This window comes from Ctenopharyngodon idella, chromosome 10 (assembly GCF_019924925.1).
Source record: "Ctenopharyngodon idella isolate HZGC_01 chromosome 10, HZGC01, whole genome shotgun sequence".
Lineage (NCBI taxonomy): Eukaryota > Metazoa > Chordata > Actinopteri > Cypriniformes > Xenocyprididae > Ctenopharyngodon > Ctenopharyngodon idella.
The window spans coordinates 47,789,260-47,811,204 of NC_067229.1; the positions used below are offsets into that span (position 1 = coordinate 47,789,260).

The 21,945-nt window shown below is 36.4% G+C and overlaps 1 protein-coding gene across 2 annotated transcripts in view; it reads left to right on the forward strand.

Annotated features, from left to right (window-relative positions):
- Positions 1-21,945, forward strand: part of ttc28 (tetratricopeptide repeat domain 28) — a 287,139-nt gene that overhangs the window by 2,303 nt on the left and 262,891 nt on the right. For both annotated transcript variants that reach the window (XM_051909035.1, XM_051909036.1), the window contains exon 2: positions 7,328-7,615. In XM_051909035.1, coding sequence (XP_051764995.1) covers positions 7,328-7,615 — 288 coding nt within the window. The remainder of the gene's footprint in view (positions 1-7,327; positions 7,616-21,945) is intronic.

The following is a 21,945-nucleotide window of genomic DNA, read 5'->3' on the forward strand; positions in this document are numbered from 1 at the left end:
TAAGACACTACAGGCGAATATGGTAAAAATTTCAACTAATAGATATCATTATTTTCTATTACAAGTTTTCTGAAATGGTATGTTTAAATTATGCATTATCTAATTAAATAATTTGCATACATTCCTAGAACAGAAATCTGAAGCGTGGAAAATTCTTGTTTCGTTTTATAGACATTGGAGTAAAAGCTTTTTACAGAGGGGATATTGAGAAATGTTGAATAAATGTCTTAAAGATATGAATTGTAATCGAAATTACAGATGAAAATAGATGAAATGTAATAAAATAAACAGTAAAATGTGTATTTTTAATATTTTCTTTCCACTAGTTTGAAGGAAGACAAGTTATAGAAGCAAAATAGTCCAAAATCTCAAAATTTACCAGTGCCTAAAAAATCACAATTTTTGTTTAAAATAGTGATTGCGATTCTCCCACAATTACGAATAGACAACATAACAAAATAACAAGTTTTGACAAAATGTTAATTGCTGTAGTCTATTTTAAAAATATTAATTTGAAATGATTATTTTTTAAAAATTGGAATGAATGAATGATTCAATGACTCACTCATAAATACTTCACTTGTTTCGTTATTGGATGAATCTGAGTTTTTTAAGGAATCTCTTGAATGAATGATTCAATAAGTGCATTTTTTTAAAAAGTCCCTTCATTGCCACCTACTGGTGTAACGATGTAATTGAAACCATCTTTATTTGAAGCGTCGAGGTACTTTCAAAAGGTGATTTACTCTTTTTTGTTTGCTTATGTAGACATCAGTGTTTATATCCCAGATATAAACTCTCATCCCAGTACTTCTGTGATAATTTGTATTATTGTAAGACAGAAATAATAATACGGTGTGGATGAAAAGACTGTTTTGAAGCTGTTTCATGACAATAGCTCTCTCTGGCTCAGCGGCAGCGCCAACACAGATCTGAATGTTCACTGTGATCGTACTTTTAGGTGTAATAGACAGAGCCAAATCGCGGTCTTTTAGAAATAAGATCGCGTGGATGTTTGAATTGAGATCGCAATTTTTTTTTAATGATTAATCGTGCAGCTCTACTGTAGAGTTTGATTTGATTGGTCATTAAGCTTATCTAATTTGCTGTCCTACTATGCACGCTTATATTATTAGTTGCAGTTTATCATTTGCATTCACTATATGGACCTATCAGAACAGACCCATGAGGTTTAATGCTGTTCTAGCTGGTTTGGTGGTGTAGCTGCTGTTGAACAAGGAAATCTGTATGGTTAAGCTAGTTAAGCCAGTGTCCATAGCACAGCATATGCTGCATTTGGCACTACTGTGTTTGACTGTATAAACAGTGTTATGGGGTCAGTCTTTAGATGTTCGTGAGATGTTCAGATGTTTGGAAATGTTTTGGGCTGAGGAGAAGGCTGAAGACAGCTGTTGGACAGGCAGATAGTGTAAAGTCGAGTCAACGCCCCGCGGGCCCTTCTGAGCGGGCATCAACTTCTCCACCGGCTGCCTGATGCCTGCCAGAGGAGAGGCTTGTTTTCATTTTCCCAGGAATGTGCCTCAGCCCCCTGACCTGCTTGAGACGGAGGGTTGGATCAGGAGCGGGCAGACAGACGAGGAAGCAGCGAGACACAGGGATCAACTTTGTTTGGTGTGTCAAACTATTGGGTCAATCTCACCACAACAGGTCACGTTTTACTCCAAAATCAAAAGAATAAATAAAAAAATTAAAACACATGTTGGCTCTAGTCAGGTTAAAAGGCTTTGTTTGCATGCTGATCTAGCCTCTAGTGTTGTTAGTCTAGTAGTTTGAGTTTAAGCATCCGCTCAGCTGTGAGCAGTGATCAGACAGGAAGAACACGGCAGGAGGGGAAAACAACCTTTATATGTTTTACCCAAATCAATTTTACACCACGCTTGGACAATCCGGCGTCCTCTGGCCGACCCTGTGCTTTTAATAACAAACACACAGCATGGCATCGCCTAGCATTGTCCCTCATGTCCATTGCACCTGTGTTTATGATGGTGCATAAACAGTCAGTGGGCAGATTTAGATTATTGATCATTATAGGGCCAGAGGATCATTGTTAATGATGCTGCATTATTGTTCTGTTTTGCTAGAGATTATTTCAAAGAGGTCTGTAATACCTGGAGAAAGCTGGAGAAAGCACTTAGCATTCCCAGTCATTTCTAAAGCATTTGCTCAGCTTGTGCAAGACGCCTTACACTACACTGTTAGGAAAAAAGGTTCAATGGGGTTCTATATAGAACCTTTGGGTTCTTGACTCGATTTTAAAGAACGTTTTATGCCAAAAAAGACTGTCATGTTTAAAGGGGTGATTGATTATGATTTCACTTTTTTAACTTTAGTTAGTGTGTAATGTTGCTGTTTGAGCATAAACAACATCTGCAAAGTTACGACAGTCAAAGTTCAATGCAAAGGGAGATATTTTCTTTTACAGAAATCACTTTTTAAGGACTACAACAAAGGCTGGTAGGAACTACAACGAGCTTCTTCCTGGGTTAGTGACATCACTAACCCTAAAATTTACATAAACCCCGCCCCCTGAGAACACGCAAAACAAAGGGGATGAGGCCATGTTGGGCTACTTTAGAGAAGAGGAAGAGTTGTTGTAGTAGAGTGTTGTTGACATGCCGTCATTTTACGCCGGACTGCTTCACAAATGAGGGTCAATTCAACACTGGATTTGCACAAAAGTTTAACATGACGGCACATGCTAGTGGATGAGTTGAATCAACTCCACAGCAACTACATAAATTTATCCACTAACCATTCAGAAACGTCCAGATGCATTCTAAAAGTTGTAACTTCTTCCTGAGTCTCTCCATCAGTGTCGACTCCGGTTTGAACAATATAAGGCTGAACACCGTTACTGACAATCCTCATTTTGGCTGCGTGAGATTCTCCAGCTTTGTTGTTGTTGAGCAACCGAAGCACGAGCTGTTAAAGCTCCGCCCTCTTCTGGAAAGGGGGACGGGAGCAGCAGCTCATTTGCAGTTAAAGGGACACACACAAAAACGGCATGTTTTTGCTCACACCCAAATAGGGGCAAATCTGACAAGCTATAATAAATGATCTGTGGGGTATTTTGAGCTGAAACTTCACAGACACATTCTGGGGACACCAGAGACTTATATAACATCTTGTGAAAAGGGGCATTATAGGTCCCCTTTAACAGGTTATTTCAGTTTTTTTAGTGATGAAGTATTTAATTCATAAAATTAAGATTACTTTTTTTAATTAAAACTAAATTTATATAGAATGATCCCACAATGGAACCCCTAAAAGGTTCTATATATGAAGTTCCTGCAGAACCCTTTAATGTTCTGTTTAGAACCTTTTCTTATACCATTCTAAAGTTTAGGATCATTGATTATTTTTTTTTTTTTTTTTTATATATAGAAATGAATACTATTATTCAACAAGGATGATTATATTTACATTAACGTGACAAGAAAGACATTTATAATGTTACAAAAGATTTCTATTTCAAATAAATGCTGTTCTTTTGAACTTTCTATTCATAAAAGAATCCTGAAAAAAATGTACCACAGTTTCCACAGAAATATGAACTGATTTCAACATTGATGATAATCAAAAATGTTTCTTGAGCAGCAAATCATCATATTAGAATGATTTCTGAAGGATCGTGTGACACTGAAGATTGGAGTAATGATGCTGAAAATTCAGCTTTGATCACAGAAGTAAATTACATTCGAACATATATACACATAGAAAAGTTATTTTACAATAGTATTTTTTCTGTATTGCTGATCAGCCTTGGTGAACAGAAGAGACTTCTTTCAGAAACACAAAAAAATCTTACTGACCCCAAAGTTTTGAATACTAGTGTAAACTTTATTAAACATCTACATTTATCTTCTTACTTAATATCTGAGTAGTTCAAATTTCTGAACACCAAATAAGCATCCTTGATGTGTAAATGTGGGAGGTCATGTGGTTTCGTTTTATGTCAGAAAGTTTAAAATAAGACATTTTTGCAGCTTAACTCTTTTATTTGAAAAAAAAAGTTCACTCAATAATGAAGCATTCATGAAGAATGGACCTTCAAGATCCTTATTTGACATTTCTGGTTTGGGTTGTGACCAACATGAGCTCAGATTTAGTGTCGTCTTGATGTTCTCTGACCATTTCGACTTGAAGATAATCAATCAAATCACTCAAGACACTAATGGAATTAGTCCGTGTCCAGAGATCACTGAGGACTGGAGCATGACTACATTCAGCATGTCCATTATTATGTGTGTGGTCAGTTTACAGCTGTTATTTTTGGCCTGTTGAATGAAGTTGGAGTTGTACATGTGTTCCATATGTTACGTGTTCTCGTGCTGATCAACATTGTGAGGTCTGTTGTCTCAGCTGAAGATGAAGATGACCACCGGCTCCATCTCTGCGCTGGTGCGGCCAGATTTGTCTGTTCAGAATTACCTCCACCAAGGCTGTCATTATCTGCCCATATAGACAGCGGCCAACATAAATACGCCTAACACTGTTATCTGTGTCTAGCCCTGGATGGGGTGGATGTAGATTTTGCCAGACTTTCCTGAAGCTTCAAAACAATTGGACATGTTCAAACCACACCAGGGAACTAAATGTTCAAAATGACAATCATAGTGAAAATAAAAATGTATTTAATGTTAAAGGTTTTTCTGGGTTGTGGTGTCATTATGTGACTATTTTAAAGCAATAATATGGATTAATAAAGGCCTTCTTGGTTTTTGTAAGAAAAATATCCATATTTACAACTTTATAAACTAAAATAACTATCTTCCGGCAGACGACTCTACACAAGGTGGCCATTTCTAAGGTGTTATGGATTATTGTAAGGCTATTTTATTGTCCACAGGTAAAGATCACTTCATAATGTGTCCCACACAACTTGATTCATGTTTTCATTGAACTTAATTGCAGGGTATAATGGGATTGAAATTGTCTGAAGGATAGATGCTGATATTGCCTTAGATTTGGCTAAAAGAAGGTATTTTAAAGCAAGCATAATGTGTTTGCCTACTTATTACATAGGCATGTAAATGATGCCTTTAAAGAGGACCTATTATGCCCTTTTTCAAAGTCTTCTTGATGTTGTTTTTGGGCTCTACTAGAACAGGTTTTCATGCTTGAATGTTCATTATTTTCCTCATATTCTCCATTGTTGCAGCTCCTCTCTTCCCAGTCTGTCAGTAACGCTCTGTTTAGTTCCTGTCTCTATGAAGCCCCTCCTTCTGAAAAGCACAATGTGCTCTGATTGGTCGGCTGGAGCAATGCGTTGTGATTGGTCAAGTGCTTCAAGCGTGTTTGTGAAATGTCCCGCCCCTTACTATAACTGCCAGTTTCAACACACTACTAACTAACTCAACCAGGCCCCGCCCCTTTATTCTGTGTATGAATTATTTAAATGAGAAATATTGTGACGTGTTCGTTCCCGAAAGAAAACTCAAGACTACAATGGAGGCGTTTAAGGGAGTTCAGAAACAGTGACACTGATATAGAGAATAACTGCCTTTGGAGTGATTTGTTTCTCTGTATTTCTCTCTGTCGTTCAGCTGTTTTGCTTCTTAATGTTGTAACTTTGTACAAAATTCAGCTTCTCTCACATCTCCCTGCTTCTTTTTGCCTTCGGTTTCTTTCCCACTGATGCGCTGTGTGTCTTCCTGTCCATTTTCGTTCCTCTCCTTCACTCATGCTGTCGTTCTAGTGCTCCAGCTCTTCCTTTTGGCCTCTCTGGAAGTAATTATCCCGCTGTGCTATCCCAGAATTCCTGCAGAAGGGAGGAGGGGTGTGGCCTGTGTGTGAGATTACAGGCTGGAGTGGCTTTCTTCGCCTGCCGTTTTACTTTCTCTCTTGCCTTTTCTCTCCATCTCCATCCCCTCCCTGTTTTTCCCTGTCGCTTTTGGGAATTCTCCAGATGTGAAGCTCTTAGGTGGCTAGTCATAAATTTCCTGCATTCTCTAAAGTCAGCAGGAGCCACTGGTGTGTGTCTCCCCGAGGAATCGACCTCACAGCCAAAACAATGAGCACGGCCTGATGCTAGCATTGTGTGCAGACACAATATAACTGAATATATGATATTATTTTGAAATAATAAATAGCTTCAGCTCAATAAATGAATGTCATGAACCATTTTGACCCCTTTTCCATCAATTTCTTCTTCAGTTATTTGAATTAGACATTTATCAGTGTGGTTTGCTGTGCTCACCTAACCGAGGTGTCTCTCTTGCACATGTAATCTTCACCATTGTGGCGACCATATCAGCTAATTAGCAATATATAATGAGTAAATATATTCTGATCTGTAGTATTTGTGATCTATAGTGTTTGCTGTTGTGACATTCTGTTCTTAGAGCCTCTCAGAAGGGTTGTTCTTTTGAGCTTTGTGTTTTTTCAAGAGATTAAGAAGAAAGGTTTCTTCTGCGATTGCTTTGTGTTTGACCCTGCCAATATAATCCTAAAACCGTACAAATCTGCTTTGCTACATGTTAAACACAACTGAACTGAACATGAGTCAGCATCATTTTTAATTAAATGGGTCATGTTTTGTTTTTTTCCCACTCAAGTCCACTTATAATGTCAGTCAAGATGCACCAAAAGCAGTTTATCACTCTTACTCGAACACGTAGTTTTTGCTGCTTTACCTTTAAGGATTTATGCAAATAACTCCTGTTATGATTGGCTAAATGTTGTTCATGGGCGGGTCAAGTTGCTGAATGAAGAATAGGTAAATATGGGCATCATATGTTAATGTGTGTGATGTCGTCTTCATCATGACAATTTATGAATCCATTTTTGAAGTTTAGTTTCAGTATTTTGTGAGTATTTGGTACAATACCAAGTTTTGGTGGTGGCAATTTTTTTTTAAAGTCGGTTTTGCTCACCAGTGCCTCTTTTATTTGATAAAAAAAACAAAAAAACAATAAAAACAGTAAAATTGTGAAATATTTTTACAGTTTCAAATAACTGTTTTCTATGTGAATATATGTTAAACTGTAATTTATTCCAGTGATCAAAGCTGAATTTTTCAAATTACTCCAGTCTTCAGTGTCACATGATACTTCAGAAATCATTCTAATATGATGATTTGAAGAAATATTTCTTATCAATGTTGAAAACAGTTGTGCTGCTTCATATTTTTATAGAAAACAAACATGCTACTTTTTTCGGGATTTTTAAATATTTGAAATTGGCATTTAAAGTCTTCTTACTGCATATAATAATATTTTTTATTATTTTTTTAAAAGCTGATCCACTAATGAATCCACTGAATCCACTAATGCATCGCTCTCTCATGTGTGTTCTTCCTGGTCAGTTTGGTCTGTTTGGACCGCGAGCGCTGGGCAGGGCCGTTCACGCTGCAGCCGAGGGCCCGGGCCTTAGCAAGGCAGAGTTCATGGAGAAGGTGCGGCAAAGCAACGAGGCCTGCCAGCTGGGAGACTTCCAGACCGCTGTGAAGTTGTACGGCGAGGCTCTGCGTGCCGACCCACAGAACTGCATCCTTTACAGCAACCGCTCGGCTGCCCACCTCAAACTGGGCCAGTACCAGACCGCCCTGGACGACGCAGTCAAAGCCCGCCTCCTTAACCCTAAATGGCCGAAGGTAAGTTTGTGGGCGGGGCTGCATATCATTTGTTCCAGGCTATAGGTGGAAACATCCCTCGGCTTCTGCAGTTGTTCTTCAGTCGTCATGTGCTTTATACACTGTTATTCTATTTTCTTACTGAGAACTTTTGTCTTGTTTTCCAGTACAGACGTCTAAACATTCTTTAAGTCACCATGAAATTCCAATTTTTTTTTTTTCATGGAATACTGCAGCATTTATTATAAATGTATGGAGTCCAACACATGACATGCAGGAAAAAAATAGTAGGTAATAGTATTTACGATTTCGTTCCCTCGATTTGCTAAATAGTGCGCACAATTTACTCATTTGTTCCCTCGATTTATAAATCTTGCACGTGATTTAGCTAATCGAGGGAACAAAAAAGTAAATAGTGCACGCAATTTAGCAGATCGAGGGAACGAATTAGTAAATAGTGCGCACGATTTAGCAAATCGAGGGAACAAAATAGCTATTAGTGCGCATGATTTAGTGAATCGAAGGAACGAAATAGGAAATAGTGCGCGCAATTTAGCAATTTGAGGGAACGAAATAGTAAATTGTGCACACAATTTACTTTTTTTTCCCTGCATGTCATGTGCGGGGCTCCCTATAAATGATATCTGTGCACATCATTATTTTTTTCTATTCATGTGCTTCGTAATCTTGAATCAAAATAACTTCCCTTCCCTCTTGCATCAACTCTTCTCTGATAACGAGGGCGGGGCAACCTGTCACTCACATGAGATCCACCAGTAGCAAACCACAACCATCCAATCAATTCCCCATGGACAGAATCAAGCCCCGCCCTACATTTGTTCTTGTTTGAGAAGCCGTTTCACTCAGATATGATACAATAGGGAAGAAAACACTATTGCAATTTCCGTTTCATGCTGACTTTAAATCAAGAAGCAAACTTAAATAAGATATTAAGTCTTGCTTTCTTATTTTGACTTTAATTTTTGCTTAAAACAAGACAAAATATCTGCCAGTGAGGTCAGAAAAATAATCTTGCTTTCCCTTTGATTAAAGTCACTCACTTAATTTTTCAGACGTCTCATGTAAATGTATCTTGATTTAAGAATGTTTAGATATTTGTACTGGAAAACAAGACAAAAATAATAAGTACAATTCATTTTTTGCATTGAACCGTTTTGTTCCTCAGCTCAGAGGAGCAGAGATCATCGCTATCGTCCATGCTTTGTTTGTTTGTTTGTTTGTTTCTTTAGCATTCATTGCAGGTACAGCAAGCGGAGAGCTTGAGATTTTGCCAAATCGCCTCTTTGCTTAACATTTCTCAGCTGTGATGTTAACTGGCTCTCACAGCAGAACATCACGGCAAAGTCAGCGTCTGAAAAATGATCACAGTAGTGGCCTTGCGGCAGGAGCTCGTCTGCTCTTGGCAACGGGTAAAGGGCTCGCTGTGATGAACTTGCTAACAAACAACACTATTTCACAGGCTTTTCTACTAATGTATATGCACTCTCACAGCTACAAGCATACAGTCTCACACAGGTATTGGATGTTTGTAGCTCAATGGTTAGGGTTCTGTGCTGCTAATACAAACGTTGCAGGTTCAGTAAGCTCATTCTGCTCATTTCTGATGAACTTTGTTCTTAAGTTGGTACTGCAACATTTAGTGTATTATAAGTTGCTAGAAAAATGTTGGCGAGCGTATTTGTATTATATGACTTTGTTAAGCTGGGCGGCCCACACATATGTGTGCAATCCTAACAGCTCTAGTCATAAGTATTTTGTATAATCACACAAACATGTTGGCTTTAATAGGAACTGAGGATATTGAAATATCCTTTTCTCATTCATAAACTGTGGAAGCCTGAACGCTCCGAGAGTAAAGCGTTTTGCTCAGACTTGAGTGGTACTTTGGTTTGGTCTCACTCTGACCACACAAAATCCTCTCCTCCCCGGCCCAAAGCACATGTGGCAAAACCCAAACCCAGCGAGGAACGTTAACCTCGGCATGCACAGCTGCCCGTCTTCTGCTCTCTGACTTTTAATTTGCTGCACGGAGCCAGAAAGGCGGGACTTTCTCGTTTGGCACCAAGAAAAGGGCAGAAACATGGGTTCCATTTTACTGAACCAAAATGTGTGAAATTGTTTTCTTTATGAGCAGCGGGCTCCTCTGAGAGACAAGGGAGAGTGTTCGAACTAACCAGCGCCACAAGTGCCGCGCTCCGAGATCTAGCCGAGGAAGTTCTGTGGGAACGAGCAGACGGTGTCGGAGAGGCCGTGCTTCCTTTTGGAACAGAATAGGAGGAAGTAGTGGGTGTGGGGCCGAGCTGCTGTTTTGTTGTGGAAATCCTGAACGAATTCTCCAGCAAACTTGTGCTGCGAGGACAATAACAGCAAAAGTCGACTTTACGGGCCTGAAACGCTGCAGTTTCGCCCTGTTACTCATATGCGGAACGCTTCTGCCAAAAAGTCTCATAAAAACACAAATAAACACACCAAATATGAAGTTATGACTTTTCCTAAAAGAAAAATAAATATTTCTTGTAGTTTCATAGTTCAGGGACTTAATGGATTATAAACTTTGTCTTAGATGTTTCTTAAAAAAATCTAAAGAGAAATTGACTGAAATAGAAATATTTTTATAGGTATATTTTTATATTTCAAATAAATGCTGTTCTTTTGAGCTTTCTATTCATCAAAGAATCCTGAAAAAAAAAAAAATGTATTAAGGTTTCCACAAAAATATGAACTGTTTTCAACATTGATAATAATCAGAAATGTTTCTTGAGCAGCAAATCATCATATTAGAATGATTTCTGAAGGATCATGTGACACTGAAGACTGGAGTAATGATGCTGAAAATTCAGCTTTGATCACAGGAATAAATTACATCTTAACATATATTCAAATAGAAAACTATGGAAGCTTGTTTCTGCCACTAAATAAAAAATTAAAAAAGGTAATTGCGACAAAAGTCAGAATTTTTTGAAAGTCAGTTTATTTCTTACAATTCTAACTTCATAACTCGCAATTCTGACTTTATATCACACAGTTCTCTCAATTCTGACTTTATATCACACAATTCTGACTTCATAACTCGCAATTCTGACTTCATAACTCGCAATTCTGACTTCATAACTCGCAATTCTGACTTTATATCACGCAATTCTGACTTTATAACACACAATTCTGACTTCATAACTCGCAATTCTGACTTCATAACTCGCAATTCTGACTTCATAACTCGCAATTCTGACTTTATATCACACAATTCTGACTTCATAACTCGCAATTCTGACTTCATAACTCGCAATTCTGACTTCATAACTCGCAATTCTGACTTTATATCACGCAATTCTGACTTTATATCACACAATTCTGACTTCATAACTCGCAATTCTGACTTCATAACTCGCAATTCTGACTTCATAACTCGCAATTCTGACTTTATATCACGCAATTCTGACTTTATAACACACAATTCTCTCAATTCTGACTTTATATCACACAATTCTGACTTTATATCACACAATTCTCTCAATTCTGACTTTATATCACACAATTCTGACTTTATATCACGCAATTCTGACTTTATAACACACAATTCTCTCAATTCTGACTTTATAACACACAATTCTCTCAATTCTGACTTTATATCACACAATTCTGACTTTATATCACACAATTCTCTCAATTCTGACTTTATATCACACAATTCTCTCAATTCTGACTTTATATCACACAATTCTGACTTTATATCACACAATTCTCTCAATTCTGACTTTATATCACACAATTCTCTCAATTCTGACTTTATATCACACAATTCTGACTTCATAACTCGCAATTCTGACTTCATAACTCGCAATTCTGACTTCATAACTCGCAATTCTGACTTTATATCACGCAATTCTGACTTTATAACACACAATTCTGACTATATCACGCAATTCTGACTTTATAACATAGAATTCTGACTTTATATCACACAATTCTGACTTTATATCCCACAATTCTGACTTCATAACTCGCAATTCTCTCAATTCTGACTTTATATCACACAATTCTGACTTTATATCACACAATTCTGACTTTATATCCCACAATTCTCTCAATTCTGACTTTATATCACACAATTCTGACTTTATATCACAGAATTCTGACTTTATATCTCAATTCTGACTTTATCTCACACAATTCTGACTTTATCTCACACAATTCTGACTTTATATCACAATGCTGACTTTATATCTCGCAATTCTGAGAAGAAAAATGTCAGAATTGTAAAATAAAAAGTCGCAATTACCTTTTTATTTCATGGCGAAAACAAGCTTCCATAGAAAACAGTTATTTTAAATTGTTATAATATTTCACAATATTACTGCTTTTATTGTATTTTTGGACAAATAAATGAAGCCTTAATGAGCAGAAGAGACTTCTTTTAAAAACATTTAAAGCTCTTACCGACCCCAAACATTTAGTGTATGCAATTTTATAGTCAGTTTTTGTATATTCCATGCAAAAACCAAAGTCTGATAACATGATGAAAACATAACAGCACATCTCTCCTCAGCCAGACACATGATTTGAGCAATGACTGATGTAGTATAAATGGTGCAGTATGAATTGTAAAACTTTGTCTCTGTAATATAGTCTTGGAAGAATTTGTTGAGAAATGTTTTATAGGTCAAATTGAGATCTCTGACTTTTGATAGCAGAATTTGGCATATTAGTAAATCTGAGAACAGTTTAAGACCCTGTTGAAACCCTAGAGAAGAGAAATCTGATACATACAATCATCATTTGCACTCTATTTAATCTCATTGCTGTCTAGGTTAAACAATATAGATATTAAAGAGAATTTAAACATTTTTTTCAGTGTTCGAATACACATATTTGGACACTTCAGACATTTAAAATCATCTGAAAGCCACTGCGTTATATATAAAATGTCGAAGCATGCGTCATATATTTTAAAGTGAGATGCACAAACACTTTACAAGAAAGAAATTAACATTTGTTTGGTTTGAAACAACAGATCTAGAGTTGGAATTGAAAGTAAAATGTATTGCGGCACCAATTGATTAAGTCATTGAGAAAAAAATGAAGACAACTAATAAAAGATCTTGCCGTGTTTGTGCACAGCTACAGCCACTTGATCTAATGAAGGACGTTCAGACGTTTTCAAGTGTTTGTTTCTGTAATCTGTAATCTGGACTTGTGTTTACAGCTCCGAATCTCTCATATCTGTAAGGAAAAGAGACATGGTAGACATTAAAATGGCCTTTTTGTGGGGAAACTTGTTCAATGAGCCAGTACTTCATACCCGACAGCCATGCAAGAATGATAAACTGGTTGTAAGTCCTTGTGTTGATTGAAAGCTGTTGATGTTTTTCCTCTTCGTCACACACTCAGACACCTCTCAACCCTTTCTGAGAGGCCACGGCGAGTGATGAATGTGAAGAGAAGGCAAATGAATGCAGACGAGTGTCGCTTCATCAGCATTCTCCTGCCAGAACTCGAGGACGCTGAAAGACTTGAGACATCAGTGTTTTTATCTGTATTTATGCGTCGTTTGAAGTGTTTGTGCTTGCGGAGATGCAGATTCAGTATGTTTTTGAGTTTAACTCTTATGATAAGATGACATGGTGGCAGAGTTTGGCGGTATGACTATAAGAACACTATATTCATATTTTTCAGACTTGTAAATTAATACATATATAACTAATATATAATATATATATATATATATATATATATATATATATATATAAAATTAGGTGTGTAATGATACACAAACATAACGGATCGGTACATACCTCAGTATGTCATGGTTCGGTATGGGTTCGGTACAGCAGGGGGGATAAAAATAAACATCAAATTGCTTCTTTTTTCTTCTTTTTTTTATTAAACAGTGGTTTAGTAAACAAATTGTCTCTCTCTTTTAAATAAATTCAATTATAATTAACATTTTGTTAAGGATAAATGCTCCACTAGAGTTCATTTCTCTAGTGAATTAAATGCTGTAGACACTGAATGACTTGCCTGAGGTAAATGTAATGCTACGTTATTCTCAAGCTGTTTTATTGATGTCTTTCCTCGGTTGAAACACTGATTGAGAGAGTAAACGTAAACATATCTATGCAGATCATCTGTTCTTTTCTTTCTGCACTTTTTCCTGTTGTAGCAGTTAGCAAATAGCGTTGCATCCTTCTGGATTGGAGTGTGAATCGCCTGTGACTGACCGTACGGTTCGGGACGAATACATGTACCGTTACACCCCTAATATATATATATAATATTATATTTTATTATTAAACTACTATACAAAATACTATATATATAATTTTACTTGCGTGTATATATAACATTTTATCTTTTTAATCTTCAGTGAATATAGCACCTAGTGTCCTTTTTTGACATTTTAAAGAGTACAGTGTAATTTTAAATTAATCAAGCCATTTTTTCCACACAGTTATTTATTAAACGTCTACAAGGATAATTCATTCTTTTTAAATGAGTTATTTAGCCTACTATGCAGCAATTTAACAGTAGTTAGTAATGAATAGTTTCCTGCATATATTGTTTACTTGAACATTTCAAGGCATGCAAATTACCAAATGAACATGTGAGTGATGAAGCGAATGACTCGTTCATTGAAACAAATGGTTCGAAAGAAATGATTCGTGGCAATGAATCAAAATGGCCTATTGGTGAAATCTTTAGGAAACACTGGCCAAATAAAAACACTTAAAATGTGGGTTAATTTTGTATCAGTAACAAATTAATGTTGAAAGTATGTTAAAATACGGACAAATTATGTCCAGCCTATGAAAATTGACAACTTCACCCTTTATTCAAATATTATTAAAAATGAGTTAAAGATTTTGTAAGCATATTGTGCAGTTGTGCTTGGAGTCGATTGTTTTTTTTTGTGATAATAATGCAATGAAACATGATAAATTGTGCAACATAATTTTTGGAGAACCAACGAAATATTAAGAACTGATTATGTTTTAGTCAATGTGAGCTTTTTTGTTTTTCTGTGCTTTTGTTTTGCATAGTAAAATTAAACCTGTAGCTGTAGTTTGCCTTTTTAGTTTTGTCAGATAAATACCTTAACCAAGTTTAGTGTTTTGTTCTTCCCTCATATATTTTAATGGTTTAATTGAACTTGTAGGGTCATAAAAAACAAATATCCCCTCTGGACATCACTTTTGGCCTCTACTGTATATTTCATATATTGCCCAGCCTTATTACCTGAGTGCTTTGTATCCTAATGGCATGCCGTACCGCAGTGCAGCGGAGTGAAGATGCATGGAGGTGACGTGCAGGGCAGGGTCATAGCAATAGTCCTGCTGTTTCGTCTCGGCGGGGTCACGAGCTGAGGTCGGCTTTAATTAAGGCTCAATAACAGTGGCCGCTCTGAGAAGGCTATTTACTTCTGTCAGCGCTCACTGACCGCCCCGCCTCCTCTTCCCAGCCTCGCATAGATGTCCATGTTGGCACAACAGCCGCGTTTTGCCCCTTTAGAGGGCCCATGGGAAGGAGAAAACTGTGGGAGCGGCGCTGTGCATCCAAACATGTGCGCCAGCGACACAAAAACACACTGAAAGGCCTTGCAGTCGCTCAGCTCTGTTTTTAGTCTTCATCCTTTTAAATGGCAGTTGGTGCGCTTTTTTATCTCTTTGTCATTTAGATCGAGCGTTTCGGGCTGAAAGCGGTTTTCTGAGAGGACGTCTAGACTCATTTTTTCCCCGCATTCCCTGCGTGTTATCCCTTTTATTAAAAAACTCCCAGCCGCTGTTTCATTCTGCTTGGTTGCTAGGCTGTAGTTTTCGAGCTCTCAAACCTGCAGGTACGCGAAAACTGCGGAAAGTCTCACACCTGGCTGTTTCACCGGGGGGCCGTTGCGACTTCAAAGGGGTGATAATTCATGCAGATTCACCCTGTCTGTCTTTATTTCTTAAATCTGATTCTGTCCTTTCTGTTCGCAGGCCTCGCTCTGATCAAAGACAGACGCCGTGGACCGTGTTGTTTAAACGCAGACTGAGGGATTATGCATGAACTGGCGTATGAATGCAAATTCGAAGCATGCAGTGACTTGCAATTTTAAGATCAATGCACAGCGGGATGACGCCGCTCACTTGTATTTAAGCTCTGATGGATCTTGTTGTAAGGATGCTTTGATAAAGAGGTCATGCAATGCTAGTTCAGAGGCTGGCTGGGCGATACATCTAATATCAGCGATATATTATCACAATATCATATAATATTAGGGAATACTGTGTATAATGTGATAATGTTAAAAGTTTTGCTTATAAAGACAGTAAGCCAATTTCACTCCCCTTGCTTTCAAAGAATTCCGTGCATTAGGGATGCACCGATCGTGATTTTTCATGGCTGTTTCTGATTGCCGATTTGTTTTTTACAAGCAAATGGGACGATCCATCTGCATTTTTTTTTTTTTTTTTTTTTTGTTTATTTGCTCTAACAAAAAATATATGTAGTCATTTGAAATTAAAGGCAACCACTGCGTTTTAATCACAATCCAAACAAAGATGCTTCACACATGTAGCATGAGCATTTGTTTTTGGAACAGCAGACTGTAAAAGGACTGTAAAAATGATGGAAGACGTGTCTCCACTTCCACAAAAATGACTTAAGATATACATCTTAAGTTGTTGTAGTAGAAGAAATGGCTGCTGACTAGGGGTGTGACGAGACAGTTAGCTCACAAGACAAAACAAGCACTAAAAAACAATACTCAAACACTGTAAAAGGTTTTGCCACAAACTGACTGGCTTCTCTCCTGTATGATTTCATACGAGTCTCTTCAGACCTTACTGTACATGATTTATGAGCTTCTACAACTTTTGACCTCCTAACTGAACTCCTTTCCACAAATTGATCATAGAAATAAAAACAGTATAAATATAAACTAAACAGTTTTCTCTTATTCTTATTAAGTGCAAACAATAACCATAATCAAAATACTCAATATTCAAAGTGCAAATAGAGACCCAATTTTTCTTTAAGCATTATACAGAGCTGAGAGATGGTTACAACTACACAGCCCAGTGTAAGTATACATTTCATATTGGGAGATATTTGCATGCATCAGGGAGCCGCTTTCAAATTGCGGGGTATTGAAAAAGTGCTCGCGTTTTACTTTCGCTTTCGATTTCTCAATCACCTGTACTCTGTGAATAGGGAACGGTGGTGCTGAGTGCAAATTCTACAAGATAAGACATTTGTCAGACGCTTTTAGGCTCTGTTGTGCAACGAATCCTCCGCCATGGTCTTGTCAGTCATCTTGTCACTTACTTTCATCATGTGATCAGTGAACTCTGATTCCTGCAGCACTATGTACGACTGCAGCTCGTGTTGTTGGATGAGCTGGATGGGATTGAAGCAACCGTTATTCAACTGAATTAAATGGTTCTTATTTCTATAAAAAGCAAAACGACAGTGGAGGCGTAATGTAAACGTAGCGGTGGCATATTCTATCCTAATTTCACCCTCTCACTCACTCATGGCAATATCACAAGACAGCTTTTCACCTTGACGAGAAATCTCGTCACATTTTAATCTTGCGGCACAAGATCTCGTCACACCCCTACTGTTGACATCATGCTCCGATTACGTAATTCGGAGCCCGAGTCTGCGCAGTAGTGATCCTGGAGGTGGAGCCGCGGTATTAAGTTCCCGCCCACACTCAATCGCAAACACAGCTGTCAATCATGATGTTACACCCCGTTTTATCTAACTAAAACCAAATTTACTGAAAAACAGACACTTGAACATATGTCTGCGTGATAAGAGCTGCTTAAAATGACAGAAGCCATCTTTGGAAAAAATTTATTTGAAGTGTAATTGATTTTTTTTTAGTTTGGTTTGCGTCCCATTCGATTACATTGAGAGGCCAGGGTTTATGACCTATACTTCAGCCTGCCACCAGGGGAGCGATCAAAATGTTTTGGCTTCACTTTTCAGGATGTGCGAGTCACACTTGAGTGTGTAATGTGCGGGCGCTCTGTGAAGGTTTCTATTTACATAATGTTTAACAGCATTGTAGCCAATCACAGACATGTATTTTGAGCACCAAACGCAATGACCAATCATATTTGTTTAAGTTAGTCAGTGATGCATCCGATCAATGGCACTCAAAATGGAGTTTTCGTTCAGTAGACTCACTTAAAAGTCTGATACCGTATGTCAAAGTAGATCTGTGCATTAAGTCTTGGAGTGTAAATGCAAACTAATAGACCTGCACTTGACTTAACTAAGATTAATAAATGCTTTAGACGTGTTTGTCATTGTTAGTTCGTGTTAACTAATGTAAGAAATTGAACCTTGTTGTAAAGTTTGACCAAATATTGATATATACAGTATTTGGAAATATATAGATATACATCTTTAGCTATATTTCAGAGTAGTGTTATAGAAGTTATTTTATAGCTGTTAAAGTGAGTTCTTAGTGTTTAAAAACCTCCTGAATCATGGTAAAATCACTGCAGTGTGTGGGTTTTTATAAATGCTAGCCAGTCTAGTGATTTCTGCTACAAGGCTTCAATCAACAATCATCATGTTGTGAAATTTTAGAAGTTGTCTGGTCTTTTATATGAAGGAAATTCCATTCAGATCACAGTATTGCCGTAGACAGAACGAACATGTCTTGTGTTTTGAATTCAAAATGCCTTATGCAAAGTCTTGAATCATTGTTGTGGGTCTGGGAAGATCTTTAGACCTTTTCTTCTCCGCTCTGGATGCCAAAGGACCATTTTCCCATGTTGCACTGCAGCTTGAGCTTCTCTTGACGTCTCTGGCACCCTGTTTTTATAAAGCAATATTCAGACCACACCGTAATCTTCTCCTCAGGGAAGAGCGTTGAAAAGTGGGCTCCGCGTTAATGACACACAAGTATGACATACACTGCATTAAAAACACACGGCCTCAAATCTCCAGAGATCTACATTTAAATTCAGGTCATATCGAATGGGGATGTGCAAAACATATTTTAGAAACTGTCTAGTCGCTAAGTTGACTACTTTATCTTAAGAGAGCAATGTAGAGTTAGGCTGGTTTAGGGTAAAGTTCACCAGGCACAGATCTGACGATATATACAGTAGATGTTAGTCGCAGGCCTTCAGATGGTAAACTAGGGCTGCAGGATTAATCGAAATAAAACTAAAATTGCAACGTGGCTTAGTGCAATTATTAAATCCCAGAGACAAACATAAATATTAGTTTTGCAGTTTTTTTTCTTACAGTTGTACTGTATAAAAACATTATTATTATTATTATTATTGTATTATTTTTCTTAAATACAGTGCATTATTACAATAGTAATATTTTTCTTTTAATATTTGATAAATATTTAATATTTATAATAATATTATTATTACAGAAAGGTCATGTCATGACCATGAAAATAAATAAATAAATAAATAAATAAATAAATAATAATAATAAACTATTTTTACTACTACTACCTCTACTACTAAATAAAAATATTATAAAAATACTATTGTAATAAAATACAACATTAATAATAATACAAATAATAATGATGACATTTTTGTAGTTATGTAAAAAAAAAAAAAAAAAAAAAAATATTATATTATTATTAGTTTTTACAGTGCATTATTACAATAGTAATATTTCTCATTTTGTTTAATATTTATTGATAATTATTTAATATTTACTGATAAATATTTAATATTTACAATATTATAATAATATTATTATTACAGAAAGGTCATTTCATGACCATGAAAAAAATAATAAAATAAAATAAAATAAAATAAAAAACAATTTTTACCACTACTGCCTCTACTTCTATATAAAAATATTAAACAAAATAAAAAATACTATTGTAATATTTCACTGAAAAATTGGATTTTAAATAAAATACAACATAATAATTATAAAAATAACAATAATGATGACATTTTTGCAGTTATGTAAAAAAAAAAAAAAAAACTAAAAAAAGAAATACTAATATTTATTATTATTATTAGTTTTTACAGTGCAATATTACAATATTAATATTTCTCATTTCGAAGTTATGTAATTTTTTTTTTTTACATAATTTTTTTAATTATTATTATTAGCCATATAGATAATCACCAAACTTTTGACCAAATTGTGCAGCCCTACAAACAAGCACAGGAAACCTAGAATATTTTTTTTTTTCGTATTTTAAACCTCAATTGTAATTTCTATTAGAAAAATTGCAAAGAATTATTTATTTATTTATTTTTTATTATTATTGTTATTTGCCTAAAATTGTACTGCCCTATGGTTAACTAAAAGACATTCGTCATATAAATAGCATTTATTCCACTAAACTATCAGTTGAGACCTGTGGTTTATACATTATAACAGGAACGGCGCTCACAGCAGGTGATTGCCATGAAGTCTTTGTAGATTTTGTTGAAGGTGATGAATTTGTTAGCAAAGCAGCGCTTTGATGGCGGCAGCGGCGACGGGGGATGAATTTAAAGATGCAACTAGTTGGAGAGGGTTTAGAGTGACTAAAACATGCTAAAAGCATTTCTGAGAAGTCCTTTATTAGCATTTTAAAGAGTAAAATGTGTGTGCTTTCTGCAGATTTAAATCTAGCTAGCTAAAGGACAAACATTTTATATTTAGTACAGTTTTCTAAAAATATTACAACATTTTCCATGTTTTGTAGTGGTTGTACCGAATGACCTGATGTTTCGGGACGTGTATGAGCGAGTGAAAACATGAATTTTTCAGATAGTTAAAAGAGACTTAGTTACTTTGCTTCACGACCATGTGGTCCTTTGCAGGTGTCTGAATGAGGTCACATCCTGTCACATGATATTGACCACATGACTTGATCCAAAATGGTCCCTTTATATTGGTTACTCCGAATGACATCAATGAAATTCATTTTTCCGGACATTCTTTCTCATAACAAAGCAACGACTTCTACACATAATTTTAATACCATTTTGCACAATGTTGATATATGATGTTATAAAATCATGCCAGAATAAAAAATATATACATTTATTACATTGTTAAAAATGTTTTAATCACAAATGAAATGGCCGAATTACCTTTCGACATTTCAAAATCTTTAAAATACCTTTATATATAGCAAAATATAATTAAAACCTTTTGGATTCAATAAAAGAGATCTAGTTGAACTACCTTACATACTTTGGGTGTCATATCTTTGTTTTTTATTATTATTAAGGTCTTTGGACAAAAAATGACGTCATTGACCCTAATGAACTTTTCTTGCAAATCGAATGAGTTATTTACTTCACTGTAAACCCTAATAAGTTGTCAGAACTCAAAAAAGTTAAATAAATGCTTTGTTTATAATGAGGAGGATGTTTTAAGCTCTGAAACTTGCAGGATGTTTTAATGGTACAAAGATCAAGGCAAATTTAATTTTCTCATGTCATGACCCCTCTAGTTTTAGCCAACTAGTTAACCACCCTAACCCATCTGTAATATTTAATCACCCCTCTATCATAAACACACTTCATTTTTGAGATGTTTGTTGTTCAATGAACCTCTTTTAAACTACATTTGAGGCTTTATTGTTTTCCGAGTTCACAGACTTCACTTGTGTAAATATCATCATAAGCTTTGGATTTCTGTTTTTCTCTGCATTTCATTTAGCTCCTTTTTCGCCTATTGCTTTTCTCGTTTTCAATTTACATATTCACAAAGAGGCCCTGAAGTGCTTTGCTGGATGAATAAACTAAAACAGTTCAGTCTGTTGTACGGCGGGGCTTTGCATCGACTCTACACAGCCATGTTTGTGCGAGTTCTCTGCCCCTTTCATGTTAATGGGGCCCTCGAGGCCGAAAGTGTCCTAGACGGCACCACTATGCAGACTTTGTGTCCTCTCGCTCAGTTTGACATGCATTGCCACATGGAAGAAGCCAAACCCTGGCAGTTCAGGCACTCAGTGTGGCGCTTGAAATTGTGAAAGAATGAAGCGACTCTTAGATTCTTTCTAAGAGAGAAATTATGCAGAGTTGCTTGAACGTTTCTTTGAAATGAAGCCAAGCATTCAAAAGGTGTTTCATTGTTTTTACAAGGAGGTAAACACGTCTGGTTGCTCACATGAGCGGTGTGCTAATGCGACTAGCAGCTAGCTGTATCATGTACTGAATGCATTCGTGCTGCCGTCTTGTTACATGTATTATTGATGGGTAATCGGAGATTGTGCCGTGATGTTCAGTTCATGTCATCCTGTGTCATCAAAGTGCTTACAGATTCAAGCCTGCTGTCTACAAGGGAGAATCTCTTGAAACCTGTTGTGACGGTGGTGATCATAAAACGAAACAGCTATCTCCCGTTACAGA